The 26,456-nt window shown below is 48.7% G+C and overlaps 1 protein-coding gene across 4 annotated transcripts in view; it reads left to right on the forward strand.

Annotated features, from left to right (window-relative positions):
* Positions 1-26,456, forward strand: part of SLC24A3 (solute carrier family 24 member 3) — a 441,573-nt gene that overhangs the window by 334,968 nt on the left and 80,149 nt on the right. For all 4 annotated transcript variants that reach the window (XM_070802132.1, XM_070802130.1, XM_070802129.1 and 1 more), the window contains exons 4-6: positions 4,573-4,647; positions 7,944-8,028; positions 8,778-8,881. In XM_070802132.1, the coding sequence (XP_070658233.1) occupies positions 4,573-4,647; positions 7,944-8,028; positions 8,778-8,881 (264 nt within the window). The remainder of the gene's footprint in view (positions 1-4,572; positions 4,648-7,943; positions 8,029-8,777; positions 8,882-26,456) is intronic.

The raw sequence follows: 26,456 nt of genomic DNA on the forward strand, positions 1-26,456 counted from the left end.
CAACATCCACTGGTCAGGTCTTCAAGCAGATTGAGGCAAATTCTGACTACTGAAAGGCAGTGTGTGTGTGTGTGTGTGTGTGTGTGTGTGTGTGTGTGTGTGCTCGTGCGTGTGAAGTCACTTCAGTCAGGTCCAACTCTTTGCGATCCCATGGACTTTAACCCACCAGGCTCCTCTGTCCATGGGATTCTCCAGGCAAGAATGATAGAGTGGGTTTTCATGCCCTTCTCCAGGGGATCTTTCAGACCCAGGGATTGAACCCACATCTGTTCTGTCTCCTGCATTGTCTGGCAGGGTCTTTACCACTAGCACCACCTGGAAGCCCACAGAAAGGCAGCAGAGTTCCCTGAAGCCTGATGAACATGGTAGGACCAGGGGGCACCCCTAACCATCTGCCGTGTTCCTCTTCCCTGCAGCCAGCTCCCCAATCTCAGATCCTCTTGGTCAGAATCCAAGGCTGGCTGAGATGGTGTCTCTCTCTAATCACCAGGGCAGTGAGCTGTTCCAGCAGAATGATATCTACAATGGTAGCAGAGCCTGAGAGTGGGTGTGGGAGTTGGTCCTGCCATAGCATCATGGGGCCAGCACCAAACTTTTCAAGAGGGGGAGAATGATTTTTAAAGAAAAAACTTTTTTCCAAGTATAATTGTATATGATCACTTGAAACCATGAAAAAGACAGAGACGGAAAAAAGGAAGATCTTTTTGTTGTTGTTGTTGTTGTTTATTCTGATCCTATTCCCTGGGAGATTTAGAATGATTTCTACCAAAGCCAGATTTCTACAGTCTTCTCTAGAAATTGCTTTTCCAGTACCACCTTCACTGAAATTAAAGATAGAGAAACATGAGTACAGATAATGCAGCAAAAGGAAATTGTCTGTGAAAACCGCTGACTGTAGATGCCACATAAAACAGCGGGGCTAATGTCATGCTGGTGGGATACATTTGCCCTCAACAATTCGGAAGTCCTTATGTGTATCAACATTTCATCTAGAGCCTATTCACCCCCATAAAGCCCCAGGCCATGATGACTTCATGTTACCTTAGATATTTTGCAGTTTAACTATTTTTACCAAAGTTCTCTAGTTTATTAGTCCCAATCAACTTTTAAAATTGCCTGATGAAATAGAATTTATCTTTCAAAATCCTAGTTCATTAGCCACTTTCTCTGTGAAGCCTTCTCTGACCTCCTTCACCCACACCCAGCAGAATGAATCTTTTATGCCTTGTATCTGTTAGGGAGGCACACAGCTGCAAGTACAGAAGTCCCAATTAATGGGGACTGAGGCAAATAGGAGATTCATTTTATCACCTACTAAGAAGTACAGAGGCAGGTGGTTTCTGGCATTAGATTGGTGAATAGCATTCTTTGGGGCTCTGGTACCCTTAGCATGTTGGTATGTATTGACATGTTTATTGTCTCATGGTCACATAATGGCTGCTGGCATTCTAGACATCACATCTGAGTTCAAGGCAAGAAGAAAGGGTGACTTTACTTGAATCTGTCCCTTATTCCCATTGCCCAAAATTGTGTCAGTGGTCATGGCTAGTTCCAGGGAGGCTAGAAAAGCTGACTATATAGCCATTTAGAACAACAGCAAAGTTTAAACTTCTTGGAAGTTACTTCTTATTATTATTGTTTTCACTATGGCTCCTTTCATCACCTTGGCTGTAGCTGTTAAGCTGTTACTACAATAGTGCTGTATAACAAATGGCCTGAAAACCTCAACAACATACAACAATAAACATTTATTTAGCATGTGGGTGTTTGGGGTTTAGCAGAACTGGGTTGAGCTTGATCAGTCTCAGCTGAGACAGCAGGGATGACTGGGACACGTCTTGGCTCTTTTTCTTTTCCATTTGCTCCTCTCTAGCAGCCACAGAAGCTAACTAGACAGCATGGTGGGGTTCGTGCTGAAGGCTAGCGAGCTAAGGATAGTCTCTCAAGGTCACACAGCTTGGAAGTGTCAAGTCCAGGACTGGGTGTGAGGTCCTTGACCCCATCCTGGGCTCCCTCCAAGGCTGCGGGCTGCCTCTTCCAGCAGTCGCTGTTCCAGGCATGCTCCTTGGCCACTTCCCTGAATGGCTTCAGAAGGCAACACCGGCTACTATTTGAGTGCTCCCGTCTTGGAACCTATTCACTCCAGGCAAACCTGGCCCTCACTCTGGGCAAACCTGGAACAGGATAGTGAGGAACACGTGAAGGACATAGCTGCCTCCCTTCTCCCTTATGTATCTTGAAGACACATAAACCTGAAACATGACCCATGGTCCCTGGCAGCACGTGGGTCGGTGTCTGAGTAGAGATGTCCTGATGCATTCCAGGGAAGAAAAGCCCTTGTGGTCTGATACTGGAGCTGCAGCTCACATAGATGACCCCCTCCCGCAGACATCTTCACTCATGGTCTTTAGAGCGCGACCCACATTCACCTGCCTTGGCTGCTGTAGCTGAGCCGCAGTTTCCACTGGCCTAGGCTCCACGTGGGCAATCCCAGGGTATTGGGCCAGCTCAGCCCTTTTTGAGACTTCCAATCTTGTCGGAGAAGGCAATGGCACCCCACTCCAGTGCTCTTGCCTGGAAAATCCCATGGACAGAGGGGCCTGGTGGGATGCACTCCATGGGGTCGCTAGGAGTTGGACACAACTGAACGACTTCACTTTCACTTTTCACTTTCCTGCATTGGAGAAGGAAATGGCAACCCACTCCAGTTTTCTTGCCTGGAGAATCCCAGGGACGGGGGAGCCTGGTGGGCTGCCGTCTATGGGGTCGCACAGAGTCGGACACGACTAAAGCGACTTAGCAGTAGTGGCAGCAGCAATCTGTCTTGTATTTTGCAGTGCACCTTGTAAAAATAATAACATTAAAGACCATTATCCAACAACTCCCCATCTGGAAGCTTATCCTAGAAATGCAAAAGGATATATGCTTAAAGATTTTTTTTTTATTGTAACACTGTTTACGGTCCATTCATTTATAGAGGAAAAGAGGGATTCACCCCAAATACAGAGGTAGCAAGGGTTTACTAATGTTCATGCTGATCACGTTTATTCTTCTGTATAAATGGTATATTTATGTGAACACACAATCAAAATAAACCTTTTCAAATATAAATAAATAAGGACATCAGTGGCTCTGACGGGCAGCCCCCAAAAGTGGCTGACTAGGATTCTGAAACTGTCCCTCCCTCTGTGTGGCTGGCAAAGGCAGTCATTAGTAAGTGAGCTGAAATAGGAAGTGGGGATGGGGCAGAAATCAAAAGCGACCTCTGCACGGGGTGACAATGGCCCTGTGGGCAGCTTGGAGAGGATCCTTGGAGAAGTTAAGATGTCCTCTGTGGTGTCTGGGAGATGGATCAGGAACCGCCTGCCTCCCATGTGAGTTAGGAGAACTGAGACCACCAGAACATGCCTTAATTCCTGGCCCAACAAAGAGGGGCAAATATGATTAATAGTGGTGGTATTGTTATCATCGTAAATGATGATATTATATTATCCTTTGGAAATATAGGAATGGTCAAATTGATCCCCAAATGCCTCGTTCTCTGAAGTATTTGGACCAGCGTATTGATAGAATCATCTGTGTCACCACTTTCAGTAGGTCCTTTGCATCTTCAAGTTTGACTTTGTACATTTGTTTCGTTCCTTTATACTGTTGTTTTATTATTATTAATGGTAGACCTTTTAGAGCAGTTTTAGGTTCACAGCATAACTGCACAGAAGGTACAGAGTCCCTTCATCCCCCTGCCCCCCGACACACACAGCACCCCATCGATATCTTGTTCTGTTTTCCCAGTGGGAACCTGACTTCTAGTGGGTAACACAGCAAAGAGCTAGAAGAGAGTTTCTTGTAAGTAAAGTGGCAGGCTGCCCTCAGATGCCAGGAGGTGCTCTGAGCTGGAAAGAAGCCCGTGGCCTGGCAGGCCCCTAGGTGTCCAGAGGAGCCTTGTCACAGAGCATCTGTGGGTGGGTGTCCTACCTCACACTGCCTTGGGCATGAAACTAACTTGGTTTTCAGTAGGCTTCACCCTTGAGAGCACAGAGAGCCTGGCAAATCTGCTCATTTCTCATCCTAATCCAAGTGTTGGCACTGCTGTGCATTAGACGAAGCTTCTTACTCGAGGAAGATCAATACATAATATTGGAACATGGTCTTGGAGAGAGAGTTTATGGACTTGTAAGAGGCGTTGAGGCTTTTAGCCTGTTGTATATAAAACAGATCAAGAAAAACAAAGCAGAATACGGGGGATGGGAGGGCCTTTTGCTTAGACTGACATTAACCCAGAGGTCCTAAGTACATGGAGGGCTGAGGCAAGGTGATCTGGAGGGAACGTGTTCCGGGCAGTGGGAACAGCAAGTGCAAAGGCCCGGGAGCAGCATCCATGGCACACTTGGGGATCTAGGAGGTGGACAAGGTGAGCATGTGATAGGTGACAGGCATTGCAAAGACTTGGTGTACAGTATAAGCTGCTGAATTAATGAAGACAGGATGTTCTTGAAGCAGAGGGTGGCCTGACCCTCACCCCAGGGGCTCTGCCCTGACTCTGACTTTAACCCCTTCTCTCCTCTCTTCCAGGCCATGTACATGTTCTACGCGCTGGCCATTGTGTGTGATGACTTCTTCGTCCCCTCCTTGGAAAAGATCTGTGAGGTACATGTTTGAGCACTGGAACTGTTCCAGCCTCCTCCACTGAGATCCTGAGGAGCCCTGCATGCTGCTGGGTGGGAAGGCCAGGCACCAGCATGCTTCAGAGCTGTGGGCAATGGTAGCCCAGAAACTCACTGGTCTACTTAGAGTTTCATTGTGCTCATCCATGCTGTGTTGGGTAGTGGTTAGTCGCTCAGTAGTGTCCAACTCTTTGAGACCCCATGATTGTTGCCCACTAGGCTCCTCTGTCCATGGGGATTATCCAGGCAAGAATACTGGAGTGGGTAGCCTTTCTCTTTTCCAGAGGATCTTCCCAACCCAGGGATCAAACCCAGATATCCCGCATTGCAGACAGATTCCTTACCATTTGAGCCATGAGGGAAGCCCATAAACACCAGAGTGGGTAGCCTATCCCTTTTCCAGGGGATCTCCCCGACCCAGGGATCGAACTGGGATCTCCTGTATTGCAGGCGAATTCTTTATCAACTGAGCTACCAGAGGAGCCCATGCCCATCCATAGCTGGGCTTTAACCCTTCCGGCCAGCTCTCCCTGCACCCTTTGGCGTAACTCGAAATGCAGTTTGTGTTCTGTTCCCACTTTCTTTTTCTTTTAAGTCTCACTCTTTCTTCCTCTTTCCTCCACCTTCCTCCCCTCCCTTTCATTCTGCCGCCATAATCCTCCCTCATGATTTGTGGGGTCCGCGAAGAGTGAGAAGTCTTCAGCCTCACCTCCACCACCCTTCCTCTCTGTGCGTGTGCAGAAATACTGCAAGCAGGGCCCCCAAGAGCAAGACAATGAAAGAACTGGCTGCAGAGACCAGGAAAGGGTCTCTTCGAAGTCAGCCCAGGGGACGCCAGGGCCAATTACATCCCTTTCATCTGAAAATATTTAGCATATCCAGAGCTCTTTCAATTCTCTTGCTTCTTTCATCTCTTTTTCTGATTTGAAATGTGGTTTCCTTTATCTGGAAGCTTTCTGTTTTATTCTTAATTCAGAATCCCGTTTTCAGAAAGTGTCTCTCCCAGGTGCACCTCCTGTCTGTCCGGAACTCCTGTCCCTTTACGTTGCCCTCAGCCTGGACTGTCCCTCCCGCCGTGTCTGAGTCACTGGGTCTTGCGGGACAGTGGGGAACAGAAGTTACATTTCCAACAAGTTCCCAGGTGATGTGCTGGTCTGGAAGCCACACTGGAGAACTACTAGCTTAAGCAGTTTCTTCCACCTCCTGAAGTCGGTTAGTTTTGTGTACTTGAAAGAGAATCATCCCACAGCAACCCTAGAGAGACCCCGAGTGGGTTCCTCTGTACAGTGGAGGTGGGAGAAGGGAAGTGAGAGAGCTGGTTTCTGAGATGGATGGCCGGCCAGTGTGGAGGCCTTTTGTCCAAAGCAGTTTAACCTGAGAACAGGGTCACCTGGTGGAGAAGAGGGGGAGGCACCAAGTGCCAGTGATCAGGGTCATCTGTGGTCTCTAAAACCCACCAGGAGCAGTTTAGTCCTCACACAAAGCCAACCACTCTCTAATCACACATTGTTTAATAGCCAAGTTAAGACCTGGTGCTGGAAATGTACATGCAATTGTCAGAATGTGTTCTCCTCCACTGGGGACACACATGGCACCTGTGAGCACACCCCCTGGGGAGGAATCAAGGTGAAATGTGGTGTGATCCTGGCCGTCAAGGGGCCTGGGGCTCAGAGCAGCTCCAGAGTGAGACCCGGGGACAGGTGAAGTGCTGGAGCTGGAGATGCAGAGAAGAGGGGAACAGAAGAACAGAGGGGAACAGAATTGACTCACCTTGAGATCAGGGAAGGGCTTGTGCAGGGGCAGGATGTGAGCAGCGGTCTCAGTGGCAGTGTCTTACAAGGACATATGTAAGCCAAGAGTCCGGCAGGAGAACTAAGCTGGGAGACCCAGGGACAAGACTCAGCGTGTGGGGAGCCCTGAGGATGCCCAGCCCAGACATAGGAGTTTCTCAGGAGGAAGCTAGAAAGCTTTTGATGACTGTTCTAATAGATGGAAAGGGTCCCAAGACAGGAAGTGCTCCCCCAACCAGCCAGGACCCAGTGAGATGTGGCCAAACTGACATGAATGAGGGGTGAAAGAGGAGGGGAGGTCCAGGAGGAAGAAGCAATGTGATGAATGAAACAGAGAGAGGAACAGGACATGCATGAGCCCCGGGGTGGACTCCACAGCTAACGCCCCAGCGGGAGCCCGAGCTGGAGCAGACACTGCAGAGTGAGGCTCACAGCTTCTGGCGAGCCTGGGCAAACCAGCCATGGACCCTGAGCACTGCTGGGGTACCTGCCCAGGGAGATGGGATGCCTGGCCACCCTCACAGCCACACCTTTCACCTTCACACAGCCGCATCTCCATCTTAGGGTCTTCTCACAACCACCTGGAACGTTTACTGTTCAGTCAAGATCCAGGGAACCCAGGTTTCCAGGTCAAAATGTTCAGCAGGGCTCCGCGGCAACTTCAGACGGTCAGTGGAGCCAGGGGCCTTCACCGAGGCCGTGCTGCCCCTCAATGGCTGAGCGGGGAAGTGCAACTGTGGTGCTGCTGGAAGAGGGACCAGGGTCCCTTAAGCTGGCATGCCCAAGGGAGCCGCCTATTTACTGACAGCCGGTAGCTTCCTTTCTGGGCCAGGAGTGAATGCAGAAAGGCTCCCCACACCACCCAGCCTCAGTTGACGTGCCTTCTTGCAAATCACCTTTTGGGTCAGCAAGCAAGGTAACCTGGAGAGCTCATTGTGTGGATCATCTTGGCGGGGCTCACCATCTCTTTCTATTTATTCTCACTGCCCCCAATTCCCTCTACCCCAGGCTTCAAGGCTGCATTGAGGATGGGTGATCCTCCCCAGCCCCAAACTCCCAGACTCAGGGCTCAAAAACTGGTTACCATGAGCCTAATTTAGCTTGAGAACATCAGCAAGATAATGAAAAAAGTCAAAATCTTTTACATAAAAATGTGGATTTGGGCATCTCTATAAATAGGAATACTTGGCAACATAGAGGGAACTGAGCTTTTAAAAAAGAGGTGAAGGCCCACCCTGCCTCACAAGACCACTCCCCTCCCCCATTATCTTTACAGCCCCCGGGGCATCTGGCTTGGGATCCCTAGATCTTGTCAGAACCTTTACTTGGAGGGAACATGTAGCCCCCTCCCTGATACTGCCCAGAGGAGGAGGTGTGGCCCAGCTGGGGAGACGGGGAAGCTGAGGAGGGACTGAGCTGGGACCTGGGGAGTCACAGTCACTGCTGTTCCAGGAGAAACCCGATTCACTATGCTTTTGCTCCCCTGCAGCGCCTGCACCTCAGTGAGGATGTGGCGGGAGCCACATTCATGGCGGCGGGCAGTTCAGCCCCAGAGCTGTTCACGTCGGTCATAGGTAGGTGCCACCCTGAGGAACATCTCAGCTCTGTCCTCCCTGAAGAACGAGGGCTCTGGAAACAGGAGCACTGAGACCCCGAGGGGCAGAGCACTAGCCTCCCCGCCCCCGCTGGAGTGGTTGTTTTCATCTTATTAAAGTGGTGTTTTTGCTTTGCATGAGTGGGTCCCAGACCCTGTTCCAATGGTCCGTGGACAGAGGCTCCAATAGAGATTGGAAAGTTCTCTCCAAGCCTCGGCTGTTTCCTGTAGATCCTGAGAACAGTCTAACTAACACTTAAAAAACTCCCCCCCATATACATGGAATCTAGAAAAACAGCACTGCTGAAGATAATTGCAGGGCAGGAATAGAGATGCAGATGTCAAGAACAGAGGTGTGTCCATGAGGTGGTGGGAGGAGGGGAGGGTGGGATGAACTGAGACAGTAGCATTGACACGTATACATATTTGAGGGCGTGTAAAACAGATAGCTAGTGGGAAGCTGCTGTATAGCCGAGGGAGCTTAGTTTGATACTCTGTGATGAACTAGAGGGCTGGGATGGGGGCAGGGAGGGAGACTCAAGAGGGAAGGGATATATGTACACATATGGCTGACTCACTTTGTAGTACAGCAGAAACCAACACAGCATTGTAAAGCAACTATGCTCCGATAGAAAATGAATAAATAAATAAAAATCTCCCCCCACCGCCCCGCACCCACTTTGGATACAGCCCACCACAGCAGCCGGCTAACCTCGGTCTGTGTTTCAGGAGTCTTCATCACCAAGGGCGACGTGGGCGTGGGGACCATCGTGGGCTCTGCTGTGTTTAACATTCTGTGCATCATCGGCGTCTGTGGGCTCTTCGCGGGGCAGGTAAGACTCACCAAAACGTGGCATGGTGGGGCCCTTGTGGAGGTAAGGCAGCGGCCTGTCTCCCTTGAGTGCACCCAAGGGCCAGTGGTCTTGGGTCAGGTGACATGGGGTCTCATGATCTGAGAAACTGGCCCAGCCAGGACTGGAAACCCAAGCAGCGTGATTTGATCTCTGGGCTGATGGATTGTGGAGTTCAAGAGCCACGTGAATAGGTAACCAGCCTGCAGATCTGAGGGTGTTACCCTCATTTTGCTGTGTTCCTGATCTGAACTGAAATGATGTAAACCAACCTTAGGAGTGGAAATGGAGTTAATGGGGTGGAGGGAGAGGAGATGACATATTGTTTTTCTTCACTTGTCACAGTTTGGGGAGCATTCTCTCTTTTTCTATAAGGATCAAGCATTTGACTTCTGGATCCACTTGAGCTCACTTTGGGGGTCATGAGAGGCTTTGCATGCCTGTGTTTTACCTGTAGAGACTATTCCACTGCCAGAAGGTGTCGTGGGGCCCGTGTGCAACTGGTGTCTGTCTTGGAAAATCTGGAGAAGACACTTGATGTCACCATCATGTGAGGCTGCTGGGCATCCGCAGCCTGGCAGTGGCAGCTGGGGGTTTGCAGCCAACGGCCCTCCTGGCTGGCTCTGATGCCCCAGTTTCTTTCATAGAAAGATTATTCAGAAACACAGTCCTGAGCTCTCTGCCCAAACAGCCAGGACTCCATATCTTCTAGGAAAAGCGACTGCCAGTAGCCCGTGAGGGTCTCCCACTTGCAGTACTGAGGAACCCGGGGACCCCTCCAGCCCCCTTGCTATGGAGGAAGGATGCAGGTTCTGCTGGAGACGGCTGGTTGGTTTGCAGGGCTAAGGAAGTTCCTGCAAACCATCTCCCACATCCTTTCCCAGACCCTGGCTGGGGGCACCCAGCACCACCGACTCTCATGCCAGCTGCTCCCTGGCACCACTGCCCCCCTTACTGCCTGCTTTGCATTCCCATCATCTTCATCCCGAGTGGTTTGTCTGGGTCGCCTGGTTGGTTTGTTGCTTCTGGGGTACAGGCAGAGGGACACCTTGATCCCATCAGGGGTCAGCTCCAGAGCCCACAGCTGGATGCTTACCCCCAGAAGGGGCTGCCAGACAGCTGGGTCCATATGTGGTGATCAAGTTACACCTGACTGGCTAGACTGAATGTTTTCTTTCTTCATCCTTTCAGTCCGTTGTCTCGTCTTAGATTTTATGGACTCGTGACATGGCATTTTTTAGATCTCTTGTAAATGTAGTTGCTGCTGCTGCTAAGTCACTTCAGTCGTGTCCGACTCTGTGCGACCCCATAGACGGCAGCCCACCAGGCTCCCCCGTCCCTGGGATTCTCCAGGCAAGAACACTGGAGTAGGTTGCCATTTCCTTCTCCAATGCATGAAAGTGAAAAGTGAAAGTGAAGTCGCTCAGTCGTGTCCGACTCTTAGCGACACCATGGATTGCAGCCTACTAGGCTCCTCCATCCATGGGATTTTCCAGGCAAGAGTACTGGAGTGGGGTGCCATTGCCTTCTCCGTAAATGTAGTTAGTACCCCCCAAAAGTGAGTGTCCATCTTTGCCTTTGGGGCCGTTTGTACTTCCCTGGCCCCCACCTATGCTGGCCACCCTCCCATTGCCTCCCAGAGATGAACAGTCACATTCCGAAGAGCCCGTGGCTGTCAGCACTCTCTTAATTAGCGTTGTCACCGTCAGCAGTAGCAGTAGGAGTATTAGCCCGGCCGGTGTTAGTGTTGTCACTAGTTCGTTAGTCATTTGTTCCTGAAGCTTGATGCAAAATCAGGCCCAAAGGGGGAGAAATAATGTAAAGAAATGAAACACATGGCTGAAAAGTGCTGAGGAAATGCCACACAACTAATTACATAGGAGGTGGGCTGAATGCACTTGTGTTTCATAATTTATTAGCAACGCAGTTAATCACTGGCTTGGTTAGAACACCTGCAGAAAAGACAAATTGCTTCCTGAACTTTAGCAAGTGCTGGGATCAGTCACTTCACTCCCCTGGAAGGGCCTTGCCAAACTCCTCTCACATGATCGGGGGAGAAGCACCAACCACAGTGGTGTTAGAGGAGCCGGATGGTGATTCTGGGGCTGACCTCCCTCCTGACTCTCCTTGTCCTGTGCCCACTTGGAGAGGTCCAAGGCTACCCAGCTCTCTTTTTCAGACCTTTGTAGAATCCCAGAAGTCTTTGCAGAGAGAGAAAAAAATGATGTTTTGGAAAGAACATGAGCCCGGGGATCAGATACGCCTGGATTTGGATCCTGGCTCTGCCATTTGCTGGCCATGGAGCCTTGGAGAAGTTATGTCACCTCTGTAACCTTCAGTGTTCTCATCTGTAGAGTGCGTACAGGACACCTACCTCTTAGCATCACTGTAAGGATGAAACGGAGCTTGTTCGGCAGCGCGTGGTCCACACGGCACACACTAGTACAGTCAGACAGCATTGTCAGCTCTGAGAAGAAAAAGGTTCCCTGGGGTCACTGTCTCCAGATTCCACCCTCGGTCACCGCAATAATTTGACCTGCCTATTGCCAGAACTTATTAACAGTACAGTGGAACAGAATGGCCATCATCAAAAATCTACAAACAGTGCTGGAGAGGGTGTGGAGAGAAGGGAACCCTCTTGCACAGTTGGTGGGAACGTAAGTTGATACAGCCACCATGGAGAACAATATGTTGTTGTTTAGTTGCTAAGTCATGTCCAACTCATTTGTGACCCCATGGACTATAGCTTACCAGGCTCCTCTATCCATGGGATTTCCCAGGCAAGAATACTGGAGTGGAATCCTGGAGTTGCCATTCCCTTCTCCAAGGGAATCTTCTCAACCCAGAGATCCAGCCCACATCTGCTGCATTGCAGGTGGATTATTTACTGCTGAAACAGTAGGGAAGCCCATGGAGATTTCTTTTAAAACTAGAAGTAAAGCTACCATATGATCCAGCAATACCACTTCTCGCCTTATACCCTGAGAAAACCACAATTCTAAAAGACACATCTACCCCAATGTTCATTGCAGCACTATTTATAATAGCCAGGACATGGAAGCAACCTAGATGTCCATTGACAGGTGAATGGAGAAAGATGCGGTACATATGTATGATGGACTATTACTCAGCCATAAAAAGGAATGAATCTGAGTCAGTTCTAGTGAGGTGGATGAACCTAGAGCCTGTTATACAGAGTGAAGTAAGTCAGAAAGAGAAAAACAAATATCGTATATTAACGCTTACATATGGAATCTAGGAAAATGGTGCTGATGAACCCACTTGCAGGGTAGCAATAGAGACTCAACATAGAGAACAGACTTATGGATCCAACAGAGGAAGGAGAGGGTGGGGCGAATTGAGAGAGTAGCACTGAAACATGTGCTGTGTGCTTAATCACTCAGTCATGTCCAACTCTTCGCTACCCCATGGACTGTAGCTCACCAGGCTCCTCTATTCGTGGGGGTTCTCCAGGCAAAAATACTGGAGTGGGTTGCCATGCCCTTCTCCAGGAGATCTTCCCAACCCAGGAATCAAACTGGGGTCTCCTGAGTTGCAGGTGGATTCTTTACCAGCTGAGCCTAAATATACACATGACCATATGTAAAATAGATAGCTAATGGGAAGTTGCTGTATGACACAGGGAACTCAAGGCAGTAGTCTTTGACAACCTAGAGGGATGGGATGAGGTGGGAGTGGGAGACAGGCTCAAGAGGGACGGATATATATATATACTTATGGCTGATTCATGCTGATGTATGGCAGAAACCACCACAACTTTGTAAAGCAATTATCCTCCAATTAAAAAAAGTTAAAAAAAAAATAGTTGAACAACCATGGGATGCCAGTGGGGAGGAATGGGAAGGCTGGGGAGAAAATGAGAAGCAAGATGAGGTGTTGGGAATTCCCTGCCAGCCCAGTGGTTAAGAATCCGCCTTCCGATGCAGGGGATGAGGGTTCAATCCCTAGTTGGGAAGCTAAGATCCCACACGCTGTAGAGCAACTATGCCAGTGTGTCACAACTCGAGAGTCCGTGCACCACACCAAAGGATCCTGCACGACATACTGCTGATCCCATGTGCTACAGCTAAGACCTGACACAGCCAAAAAAAAAAAAAAAAGTTGAGGAGGTGTTAGTAGAAAGACCTCAGAGGACTGGTCCTGGTCCCTGTGCCTTCTGATCGCTGGGAGGAAAACCAACTTCAGTGAGACACAGATGCTGCCTTATCTTCCGAGAAGCCCTCCTAGGCAGTGGAGCTGGGACAGAGGCATGTGGCAGCACAGGACAGACTTTGGGAATTGAGCTGATTCATCAGTCCAGTCATGGGGCTCACTTGGCAGTGTCATTTACGTTGCTCCGCACTTGTATTTGCGGGGAGAATTACCAGTGAGCGCCCGTGGGCTTCTCTAACGGTGTCCTGGCGTGAAAGGCTATTAGTGACCGAGTCTGCTCCCCATCTGAAATTAAAGTGATTCGGCCATAAGGCTTGAGTTCCTGTCTCAATTAGGGTTTTGATGAATTCGATGTAATTGAATGTCTGCTACATTGGCAATTTGCGAACATACCCAGCGCCTTGGAGTTCGCCTAAGGTGCTTTGGGGAGTTTTATGGGACGAGAAAGAAATTGCTTCTTGGAAAGTATGAAAAGGTTCTTGGAATCCTCACAAGGCATGTACAGGACTGTGGTCCTAAAGATTTTCTTTATGTAAGAGCAAAACATAATAACAAAGACAGAACACTGAGATCTGGAGACAACACAGTAATGTATCTTACGTATTATATTAAAAGAACTGCTGCCAGTTTTGCAAAACAACATACTTATGAATTTAAATCTCCCATTCAGTTATGTTAAGCTTTCAAGACATAAGCATAGACAGACAGTAAACAGTCTAACTGCATCCCAGATGCAGAACTCTCATATTCTGGTTATTACAGGCTGGCAGAGGAGCCCCTGATTCCTCTCCCAGCATCCTAGAAATGTACCTGATGTCCTCTGGTGAGGTCCATCTCCTAGTGGCTGGGTTTGCCTTCCTTCTGTGAACACTTTGCCCGTGCCAGCCCCAGACAGCACCCAGAGGTGGGATCTCTGAATCAAGACCTGCCTGCCTGAGATTGGGTTTCCCCAGAGGAATCTAAACAGCAATTTAAAATTCAAGTAGTTTATCTAAAAGTTGATCTCAGAGACTTCCCTGGCGGTTCAGTGGTTAAGTGCTCCAATGCAGGAGCTGAGGGTTTGATCCCTGGTCAAGGAGCTAGGATCCCACATGCTGTGTGGCCAAAAAGCCAAAACAGAAAACAGAAACAATATTGTAACAAATTCAATGAAAACTTTAAAAATGATTCACATTAAAAAAAAAAAAAACCTAAAAAAATAATGAAATAAAAGGTGATCCCAGGACAGGCCAGCCAGGCAGTAGGGGAGTGAAATAGGGAAGTGAAAGCAGCCAAGGGCTGTGTGTCCCCAGCAAGTCCCTGGTGTGGGTGGCTGGGATCGCTGCTTCAGGGGGCCGGGAAGATAGCATAGCACACAGCCTCCAGGTTTTCGCACCCAATGGGCAAGAGCAGGGGATTTATCCACCAGCCTTCCTCGTCATTGCTTAAGGATTGCCTTTGAGGGACATTAATTCTGTGACGTTCCAATTTACTGAGCACAGGCAGGGTGGACTTTGGGGCCCAGAGAAAACCTCTTAGCAAGTAGACTTAGGAGGCTGGCTGTTGGAAGGACCTGAAATGGTAAAAGGTGGGGAGATATGAGTGGGGTCCATAAAGCATGGCTACACACTCAAAACAGCCTTCGAACATAAGCCATCCTGTAGGTCTCACCTCCAGCTCACAGGGAGGAGACACCAGCCTCAGTGCCAGACTGCCTCCTCGGAGCTCAGGGCCAGGACAGCCTGCTTGCAGGGAATGTCCTTTGTGTTCAAAATAACAGCTGCCATTCTAGGCAGTCTTTGCTTCCACTTGGGATGCAGAAGGCCTGAGCTCCCTAGAAGTGCAAGGAGAAATCTGGATAATGTAAAAATCATATACGGGGATGTCAAGGGACAGTGGAGATCAGAAGGGCTTGATGGACAAATTTCCAGAGAGAGGAGCCCATCCCACGTGAGCTGTAAGCCCTGGTGGTCTGGATGCGGGGGAGCAGCAGGATCCAGAAGTTCACTGGATAGAGACAAGTGAGCCTAGCATCATCCACTGGCATCTGAAAGACCATCCGGGACAATAATGATTTGATCTCCTCACCCCAGATTTGCTGAGAAAGGTGGAAATGAAGGCAAGTCAATAAATAGAAGGAAATCATTCCCTCTGCCCCATCTCCCACACTCTCCTGAGACCCGAAATGGACGGACGCAAAGGGAACTGGGAATTTGGAATGCCAGATCAGATCCTGATAAGAACTGGGAGACTGGTCCTTCCTTGGGAAGCTGGATGGTGTCGCGCTGAGCCAAAGTGGGCTGCCACTCAGCCCCGGTCGGATGAAGCCAGGCTGACCTCTGAATAATCACCTCCTCCCTGTGCCAACAGGCAAGAGAAGAACTGGAGATTTCCAGAGGGAAAAGAACCAGGATTATTCCTCAGCTCTCACTCTTCTGTACATAATTTCCAGGATGCAGCAGTAAGTTACAGGACCCGTGAAGAGGTAGGAACAGAACTCATAACCAAGGAAAGACCGCAGAAGTAAACCACAGATGATCCAGATACAAGAATTAGAAGAAAATCATTTAAACCATCTCTCTTAAATAGGGAAAGGTGGGAAGAATAAATGAGGGTGGGTAATTTCAGCAGAGAAATGGAAAGAATAAGAAAAACCAGATAGATGTTATATATATATGTATACACATATATATTTTTTAAGTTGCTGTTTACAGTAAGTCCCTTACATATAAGCCTACAAGTTGTGAGCTTTTAAAGATGTGAATGTGCCTTCACATGTGCAATCACATAAGTTGGTTCACGTGTCTGGTGTACGCTGTCATGTGAGTGCACCCTCAACACATGGTTGTACTTTACTGGACAGTACTGTACAGAGCACAGTAGTACCGTATCTTTATTTCAAGCTCAGGATGTCCAGAAGCAAGTGTCAAAGCAGGGGTGATGTCACTGGTACTGCCAAGAGGCACTAAGTCGTAACAGTCTTTACTTGTTGGGTACCCAGGCTAACTTTGCTGGACTTATGAACAAAAGTGACTTAGTAGAGCACTCTCAGAATGGAACTTGTTCATATGTAGGGGACTTACTTACCTGCACCAAAGTGCAGGCATCACACTAGATACTGTATAAGTATTTGTAGAAATGCACCTCCTGACTTTTAAGATAGTGTCGTCCTCATTCACAGACAGAGGACTGAGTAGCTGGAGGCAGGGGGCAACCGTGAAGTAGTTAAGCCTGGATTTGAGTCACATCTGCGGACTGTCAAATCCACTCTCATTTCACATGGGGAACTTATGACTTAAAAATTCCAGATGTTATTATTGAGTTCTTATAATTATCCCTTAGCTCATGGGTGTTCCTTAGAAATGTTGAGTGTAGGAGATGAAACAGGGGCTTCCCAGGTGGTGCTAGTGGTAAGAACCCACCTGCCAATGCAGGAGATGAAAGAGATGCCGTTTCAATCTCTGGGTCAGGAAGATCCCCTGGAGGAAGGCGTGGCAACCCACTCCAGTATTTTTGCCTGGAGAATCCCATAGACAGAGGAGCCTGGCCTGCTACGGTCCATAGCGTGGCAAAGAGTCGGACACAACTAAAGTGACTTAGCACTCAGGCACACAGGAAATGGAACAAAGGAAAGCAAGAAATGGACATGTCAGCACCATGGTGGCGACCCAAGCTGGGTGATGGAAGCACTCAGCCCAGCCAGTGCTCAGCTAGAAGCTGATCTCATAATCAAAGGACATCGTCCACTGCTGGGTTTACAATTCCCCCAAACAGACAGGGGATTCAGGCTGATAAATACAGTGAGAGGTCTACAGGTCACCTCAGTTACCTGTGCACCTTGGTTTTTGGCTTACTGTTCCCCAGACAAAACCCAGCCACACACCACCTATCAAATTCCCATTCAGAGAAGCATCCAGTCTCCCCAAGAGGCTGGGAACTGAGGACAGGCAAGGCTGAAGATCTCACACCACTAGTTGCCAAACCTAAAATTAGGAACTGTAGGCCTGCCATCCCCTGCTGGAGTTGGGGTAGCCGGCGGGGGGGAAGCTCAAGGAATAGAAGGAATAATCCATGGAAAAACCAGGAGGAGCCAAGTGCAGGCAGCGGCCCTGCCCAGGAGGCAGGATGCTGTAATGGGAGAATTTGTGGTGCAGGAGTAGACCAAGGCCTGGGTCAGGTCCAGCTGGTGTGTTCCCTGGATATTCTACCACATTCGAGTAGAAGAGAGTTTCTCCCAGGGTCATCGTCAGGCCACCTGCCTTAGGAAGATCTTGTTGAAAGCAGATCCCCTGCCCTCGTCCAGAGCAGGGGACGAGGAGCATCTGTACCTGCTTGAGCCCCATCTGCAGGCTCAGCTCTGCTCAGTCCTTGGACCAAGCTTGACCTTGGGCAAGAGGCAGCCCACCTTGGGCAGTTGGTCCTGGCAGCATAAATGGTCCCCTCTGGATGCTCCTGTCCTGTGACTATATGTCTGCTCAAGGCTGTCTCCCTTATGTTCCCTGGTATCTTTTCCTTGGTTGTCCCCTCTGTTCCCCTACAAGCCTGGGTCCCAACAGAGCCCCACACCTGATCTTCCCCTGATAGACCCTGTTGTTCCTGGCCCGGACTCCTTTAAGGTCACCCACACAGCTCTCTGCTGCTCCACCTCAATGGCCTCTGCATCCTCATCCCAGCTCTCTATTCTCACTTTAGCTTTGGCTCATAGCACGTGTTCCTGGATTGTTCTACGTCCTTGAAATGATCCCTGGAAATCAGAACCCACATCTAGATTAGGTAAGAGGTTTTTGGTTTCAGGAAACAAAAAGCCCCAGCTCTAACTTGGTCTCTTAGAGGATGGGAATATATTAATGTCTGAAAAATACAGAAGAAAACTGGACTTCAGGCATGGTTTGATCAAGCCTCCAGCCACGTTTTCTGTGATTCTCTTATCACTAATCTCTTTTGTTCCCTTCCACATAACTATTTTTCTTGGGGGCTGTAGCAGTTTCAGGCTTCATATACACATTTCACACTGACTAGGAAGAAGAAGAATATCTCCCCACCCTTCATCCTCATGGCATCATCAAACAAAAATCTGATTGGACTCAGGTCACCTGACCATCCCTGAACCCATCACTGTGGCACAGGAACTAGAATTACCCAGTTGGTTTAGATTACTCAGAAACCAACCACGCTTTCCTCCGTCTCCCCAGAGATAAGACTATGATCCGTTCCACTCCACGTACATAGCCATTGGTCCCTGGTTATCATAGAAAGCAGATAAATGCCTACAGAACAAAGCCTATGCAGTACCCTAGGGCTAGTGTGACACAGACAAACGTGTTTAGATCCATTACAGGTCCTTGTGTGGACACTGATTTCATTTCTTTGGGGTAAATAAGGCAGGAGTGGGATTGCTGGGTCATATGGTGAGTATGTTTATAAGAAACCACCAACAGACTTTCAAAGTGGCTGAAACCCTTTTGTATTCCCACCAGCAAGCTGTGTATTCCAGCCGCTCTGCATCTTCTCCAGCACTTGGTACTTTCAGATTGTTGCTTTGTTTTGCTTTTAGCCATTCTAGTGAGCACGCGTGGCACCTCACTGTAGTTTTAACTTGCGTTTCCCTGATAAGTCATGATGTCGAGCATCTTTTCATGTGCTTCTTCCCTGCCAAACATATCTTGTTTGGCAAGAGTCTGTTCAAATCTTTGTCCATTTAAAAAAGAATTATTGGAGTATAGTTGATTTACAATGTTATATTAGTTTCAGGTATACAGCAAAGTGAATCAGTTATACACATACATATATCCACTCTTTTTTTTAGATTCTTTTTCCCATCTTGGCCAGTACAGAATATTGAGTAGAGCTCTCTGTGCTATACGGCAGTTTATTATTAGTAATCTATTTTATATATAGTGTGTGTGTATATATATATATATATATGTATGTTCCAATCTCCCATTTATCCCTCCCCCACCCCTTATCCCTTGGTTTGTTTTCTGTATCCATGGCTCTACTTCAGTTTTATAAATAAGTTCATATGTATCCCCTTTTTTTAAGATTTTCCATTTTAAGTGGGGTTTTCACCCTCTTACTCTAAAGTTCAGCGGTCTGTGTACCATGATGCTTGACCATCCTTCTGAGACATTCTGTCCTGTTTATTTTATCTTCAGATGAGTAAAGACTAGGGCCGTTAGAAATGCTTTAAAGTGACTGTGGCATTGTGTTGGATGCATTTGAGTTTATAGGAGAGATCCTTGGAGAACTCTTTCATCCTGTGGGAGAAAAAGGCAAGGTCACTTCCCTTTCAATGTGCAAGGAGCCCAGAACCTTACAGCCATCCCAGAGCCACCCCAAGTAGAAGGTCCATCTTTAGACACGCATGTCTTTCTGGTCAGGATCACGCCCAGATGGATTCCACGGCCCCTCTGCTGCCTATTGTCCAGCCAGGCCCCCTGCCCCACAAGCAGCTGAACCTGGGTTGATGGGTGAATGCAATAGGGACAGAAACCCTCTGGCTGGCAGATGCCTGCTTTATCGTGTCTCTTTAAACAAGCATCCTTAGCTGTCAGCCTGTGCCTGGCACTACTTTCATGCTTGAAACCCCTCTGATCCTCACAAGAAACCTCTGAAGAGGACAGTGTTTTTACAAAAGAGGAAACCTAGGCTCTGAGAGACCAAGTAACCTGTCAGTCACAGAGCCGTTAAGTTGTGAGGAGTTTAGGGCTTCAGGGATCCTGAAAGCCCAGCAATGGGAGGTTCCCCCTCAAGCCCAGCTCAGAGGCCTGGTGCATTAAGCTCCCTCCACACCACAGCTGTGCTCCCATTCACAGCTCAGTGCCTTTGCATTCCCACAAAACCTGCCTCACAAGGAAGCAGAGGGTGTGATCCAGTGAAAAGGGAAAGATGGGAATTCCTCCTCACCCTAAATTAGCATATGTAGCATCAGCTGAACTTCCACCCTTCTGGGGGATCTGGCATCTTGAGTCCCTCACATCCACTCCTGAGCCCCCTGAAACTGCCAAGTGGCCCCAGGCCCCCTCAGTCTGGGCACCGAGACCCACTTGGCAGCACACAAGCCCTTAGTCCATAAGCAGAACCCGCACACAGTTGTGAAGAAGTCCAGAACGTGAGCAAGTGGTGACCGTGTGTGCAGAGTGCCAGGAAGGCTGTTGTGTCTACTCCCGCAGCCACGTGTCCCCCGAGCACCCCACCTGCCCTCCTGTCACCCCACACGCACAGAGCGCTGCAGGGGCTGTGACCGAACTGATCAGACTTCATGCTTCTGGTTTGAGCAAATGGGTTAAAGTGTTTGTGGTGGGAGTCGTAGCCAGCCCGCATAGCCTGAGGAGATCTAGAATCACAAGCCTGTCTTTGCACAAAAAAACGTAAACTCGAGGTGTTTGTTTCTTCATATCGTCATCTGTGAATTCAAACCTCTGGTGGTAGTAGTCCGTGGATCGGGTTCTGGGGGAAATGTTTACTGTATTCCATCTTTGGGCAGTAAGTCCATTCATTGATTCAGCAAATATTTCTGAGTATCTGCTATGTACCAGGCAGTGTTGTAGGCACTAGAGAGACACCAGTGAGGAAAGGATAGAGTCAGAGCAGGCCATTATCTGTTGGAGTATTGATTATCCAACAGAAATGAAAGATTAGGAGATAGATGGATAGATGGATGGACGGACTGAAGGAAAGAGAGGGTTCAAGATTGTCTGACAGTGAACAAGGAGAGAGCATGTGTGTCCAGGGGTGGCCAATGCTGTAGAAAAGTAAAACAAAGTAAGGATTATAGAGAGTGTGGGAAAAAGAGATATTGATTTATAAAGCATTTCCAGGGAACGTCCCTCTGCAAGCGTTGATAGTTTAATGGAGTGAGAAAACAGTACTAAATCTCACTCCATAAAGAAAATGGCACCAAATAAAACTTAAAAAAAAATTTTTTTTTAAGACTCTGGTTGCAGGCACTGTTTCAGACATTTGAGTTCCTCTCTGAGCAGAGGAAACACGCCAGCCAAGCAGATAGACAGCTGTTGCCTTTGGGATGCTGTAAAAGTTGGGTGGGCTAATCCCACAGGCTAGAGCAAGGAAAGAACAGAGCAAAGGGCAGCAGGAAGAGGCGTGTGCGGTGGCCAGCCCCCCTCATCCCGAAGGTGATGGGGTGTGTGAGATGCTGCAGAAATGAGGGGAGCTCTTTTCCACTGGGAAACCATCATGGTGCTAGGCTGTGAGTCCCTGAGAGCCCAGCCTCCTTCCCTCTGGTTCCCACTCTGTCTCTAGCACCCAGAGGACTGCCCACATGTGGTTGGCACTCAGTCAATCTTTGATGCATTTACTAAGTGACCCTTGACACAGAGAAAGGGAGGGTTGATGTATGGATCAGAGATAGAGATCACAAGGCCCCATAGCCTGACACAAACGTGCCCAGGAACTATCTGACCAGTGCCTGGGGCATTAGACAATGAGTGGACATATGTCACCGCCTGCCACCAGGTGCCCCAATGACAAGCTGGATTGAGACAGTGGGGACTCTGGACAGAACTTGAGACACAGTCTTGAAACAAAATGATTGGTGTTCTGAGGGTCTCCACTCACTGCCTTTTATGTGCATTCACAAGACACACAAAGACGAACAGGGTGGGAAAGGTCCTGGCACCGCTAGAGCTCACAGACCAGCAGAGGGACACAGGCAAGGAGCATGGAAGCCAATAAATGGTCAAACTGTAGTACAAAGACGAGACCTGGAAGGAAATGCCGTGAGCAATGGGATGGGGGACCTGTAGGGGAGGAGGAGGAGCAGCTCTAGGGAAGTGGTCTGAGAAAGTGTCACAAAGAACCCCAGATTTCAAAGGCAGCACTGTATGGAGACCTGGGAAAGGAATCCCAGGAAAGCAGTAGTTGGGTGTTCAGACAGGAACAAGCATGGCGTTGTTGAGGGTCAGAGAAAAGGCCAACTGGGAGCCTAGTGTGGAAGGGGGAGGGGCGTAGATGGGAGAGAGCTTGGCGGGGACGGGTCGTGGTGGGGACTGGGTGCTGTGGGAAGCTATGGGAGGGCTCTAAGCTGTAGAGTAACATCTGATTTATCCTCTGGCAAAGTTTGCTCTGACGACTCCTTGGAGAAGGGAACCTGATGGTGACAAGATGGTGGTGGAGAAACCAGCGATGAGGCGAGAGCTGAATTCTGGGCAAAAATATAAGAAGATGTGGTTGTTCTGTTTAGAATATTTTTGGAGGTGACATCAAGAGGATTTGCTGGTAAATTAAAAATGGTGGGGGGGCATCAAATGAGATCAGTCAGGGAAGAGTCTGGGATTTTTGTCCTGAGTGATGTGCATGAGTCCTGACTCTACAAATGAGAACAATTCAGTCATGAGAAATTTGGAGAGTGAATTTTCAGAGAACAGTCAGCTTGTTATCAAACACATTCTGAAGTCTCCCACGGAGTGTCAGATCCAGAAACTTGGTAGGGTCACTGAGACACATTGGGAGGTGGTTTTTCGTTGAAAGTGTGGTTGGCTGGCTGTTACTCACCAGCCACTTGGCCCGGAGGCTTCTGTCTTGGAACGCGTGCTCAGCCTCAGTGAGCAGCCTCCCAGCTCTTGCACGTGGAGCTCCCGCTCCTGTTGGTATCACTTGTGGGGAAAACCCTCATTAGCTCCTTCTAGGCTCCCAAACACAGGGATGTGTCTGAGTCCTGGACAGCACTGCCCACCTTGTGCCAGCCAGCCCCTGTGAATTTACAGCTGGCACCTAGGAGCTGCACAGACCTCCAGAAGTGGTGATTTTGCATATGGTGAAGCCAGAACAAAACCGCTGAAATCCATGGCATGTAACCCGGTGTGGCTTGACCCATTGCATTCTCCATCATCTCCCTCCCTCACCCCTTCCCCCTGCCCACCCTCGGTCCAGATGAAGCCGGGTTGTTTTATCTGCTCATACTAGGCTGCAGTGTCATGGGGATGTCCAGAATCTCTGAGTTCCTGACAAGCCATACAACCCTTCAGATTCATCAGGCAATAGGGACTCAGAGAAGCAGGGTAGGTGACCAAGGTAAATTTTGCTCTTTTGGTTTGGGGGCTTTTTTTAATATAATAAAATTACTTTTCTAGTCTATTCTTGTTTATTCTGACCCATCTCCATTTATTTATGTGAGGTTAGAATTTATTCCCTCCTGAACCTGAATCTCTAAAAGCAAGAAACAGTCGTCATTAACCTTTTCAGATAGTGCATGGACCATCTGGGGCAACAGGGGAGCTCATGTTCTGAAGGCCTGGCTTTGACAAGGAGGGTAGGATGGAACAGCGGTGGGCCTGGGGCTCTCACTCCCTTGACTCAACCAAGGGGATGCTGTCTCCATGGCAACAAGGAGAGCTCATCCTTCCCTGAAGTGGGTTTATGTGAGTGCCATTCCCTAGGAAATGAGAAAGAAAACAGCCTCATGGGCTTTATTTGTTTGTGATTCTTCTTCCAAGATCAAGCTATGGCTGCCATTGGGGTGTGGAATGTTAGAACAGGTTACTCAGTGTGGTAGCCAGAGGCTGGGAGACTCAAGCACTGACTGGCTCAGCTGTCAGATAACATCAGAGCCTTGGATTTCATCATGGTCAGCGTACAGTAAACCTTATTTCTCCCCTATCTTGCTCTACCTGTGGCCCCTGCAATGTGCAGCTTCTAAAAACATATGTCCCAGAATCCCCATGGCATCTTTGCTTTTTTTCCCCCCGTTTTTTTTTTTTTTAACAATATACAACTTTCTTCTGCTCGCTTTTTTATTTTACTATTTTTCATTTTTAATTAAAAACAGCTTATGTATTAATAGCTAATACACATTGGGATCTCAACTAAGTTAATACAAAATTATATGTAACTTGTTTTTAATCCTTCTATCAAACCCACGGTGTGGATGTTGTTTTTGTTCATTTTACAGATGAGAAAACAGAGCCCAGAAAGGGAGGTGGAGAAATTTGCCCCAGACCACACATGTAGGAATAGCAGAGTGGGAATCAGAACCACCCAGATTTGTAGAATTTGCGTCCTTAATCTCTGTGGGACTCTATAAACCAGTGGAGCAAAGCCATGCAGAGGCCCCCTTGGAGGGTTGTAGAACTTGTCTCACAGTTGGAAGAAGAAACTGTCATGGATTGTCAGACAGCTCTTCTCTCTGGTCTAGATGTACAGGGCAGGTCCAGGGCATCCTTGAAAACTCTTGTTTTAGAGCCAGTTATAGAGAATGCTGAGATGGGTGACCTGGGAGGTCATCTCCAAGTGAGAACCACAAGGATGTCTCCTTTTGGAAACTGAGGCCCTTCTCTGAACTCTGTATTATATGTGCCCTGATTATGGAGTATTCTGGGATGTGGTGGGGAACTAAATGGATCCTAAGGCTCTTTCTATCCTCCATTCCTAAAACCAGCACATCATGGCCCCGTGTGCTTCCCTGACACCAAGAGGGGAGGGATTCCCTTCCACTGTCCCATGTCAGCAGCACTGTCCCTCAGGACTTTGTCAGCCCCTCTGCCCTTGTTCTCTAGTCTCTTTTTTTAGAGGAACTGACTCTGTTTCAGGGACAAGAAGGAAAGATTGAGGGGACCACCAGATGAGTTCTCATTCACATAAGGGAAGCAAAGCTGAGGCGTGTCCCGGGTGAAGTGTTCACTTTCCATCCTGGAATCTTTGGCTGACTTGGTTTTGCTTGCATGACCTCACAAGTCATGTTTTTCCCACAAAGCTGGGACTAGAGTGGGGGCAGGAACTCTGCAGCTTTTACCCCAGCAGTGGGTCACCTCCCATCCACTTGCCTTTCCTTGCCCCAGGATCCAGTCTCCAGACCCTGCCGGCTCCACCTCGACAGACCCCAAATGGAATTAAGAAGGAAAAGGTCCTTGGGAATAAGCAAGTCCCTGGGCCTGGTTTGGCTAGGGCTGGGGCTGAAATCTGTGGGTTTTGGTCTGCATACTCCTGGCCACAGCACAGCATCTGCCCGTGGACAGTCCCCAACTGGAGAGCCAGGATGACGCTGCGTGCAGACTTTTCACTTCTCCAGCTTCAGGGTCCCCGATGTCTCCCTGTTTCCAAAGAAAAGAACAGTATGGAAGTGGGGTCCATTTTGTAGATATTTCTGAGGTTGTTTGCAGGCTTTCAGTGCTCACATTATCAAGCAAGCTCTATCAGAGATGGGATCAACAGACTCCATAAATAGTCCAGAATGACTTCATATCTGTGACCAAGTCCTTTAGGGGTCTGAACACCTGTCCGCCCAGTTGGCTGGCTGTTGTCAAACCACTTAGCCAGTATTTGAACACAGGAAATCCTTTTGCCATCAGAAGGAAGAAGTTTCCTGGAGCTTGCAGGGTTTGGGTACATGTTTTCCCTTACAGTCTTTTTTTAATTACTCATTAAGTTGCTTGTTCATTTCAGAACCGAGTGTGCTGGCGCCAGCCTTGGAGCCATGTATGCATACAGTCTGAAAAAACTGCTGTGACTTCCTGGGTGTTGGCTACAGCTTGTAGTCCTGCCATGTTCACAAAGCCGGTGCAGAGAAACATTCAATCTTCACCTCTGTCATTTCTGGGTTTGCCCTGAGCCGCACCCCACTAGGTCCATGTAGGGATTTCCAGTGGATTTCCAGAGGATTCCAGGGGATCCTCTAAGCGCTTCCTTGGTGGCTCAGACAGTAAAGACACCTACAGTGTGGGAGATCTGGGTTCGATCCCTGGGTCGGGAAGATCCCCTGGAGAAGGGCATGGCAACCCACTCCAGTATTCTTGCCTGGAGAATCCCCATGGACAGAGGAGCCTGGCCAGCTATAGTCCACAGGATCACAAAGAGTCAGACATGATTAAGAGGCTAAGCACTATCCTATAAAGGGCAGCAGAGGCTTCTACAAGCCCCGGTGGCACCCTGTAGGCTAGAGATTTGCTCCATCAGTACAAACATCCTAAGTGATATTTCCATTGCTCAGGGAGGTGATGTTGATGAACAGGCCCCCTGAGTTCTCCTGTTGACTGTGTCTAGTGGAGGGAAGACCAATGATAAACAAGGACCCAGTAAGTCAACAAGGTATTTTCACACAGAAGTAGTTTGGTGGTAGTAAAATGGGGTATCGTCAGTGACCAGCAGGGAGCAAGGGGCTGTAGTGAGGCTGAAACCTGACCGCTATGAGGGAGGAGCCATGTGACAATCCAGAATATTCCAGGCCGAATGCCGGTGAAGGGACCTGCTGGAGAGAGAGCCCAGGGGTAGAGGCAGATCTGGAATGGGCTCCTGAGGCCTGGTGAGGGGTTTGCTTCCAAACAGGACCATGTTCTAGGGAAATATTTGGGGGCATTTTCCCTAGGGAGACATCACAGTGGGTGGAAAGGAGTCGGAAAGCCCGGTGCTACCTGCGATCTCTCCAGGTGTTAATGCCATGTGCAGACATCTG

This window comes from Bos indicus, chromosome 13 (assembly GCF_029378745.1).
Source record: "Bos indicus isolate NIAB-ARS_2022 breed Sahiwal x Tharparkar chromosome 13, NIAB-ARS_B.indTharparkar_mat_pri_1.0, whole genome shotgun sequence".
In the NCBI taxonomy this organism is placed as follows: domain Eukaryota; kingdom Metazoa; phylum Chordata; class Mammalia; order Artiodactyla; family Bovidae; genus Bos; species Bos indicus.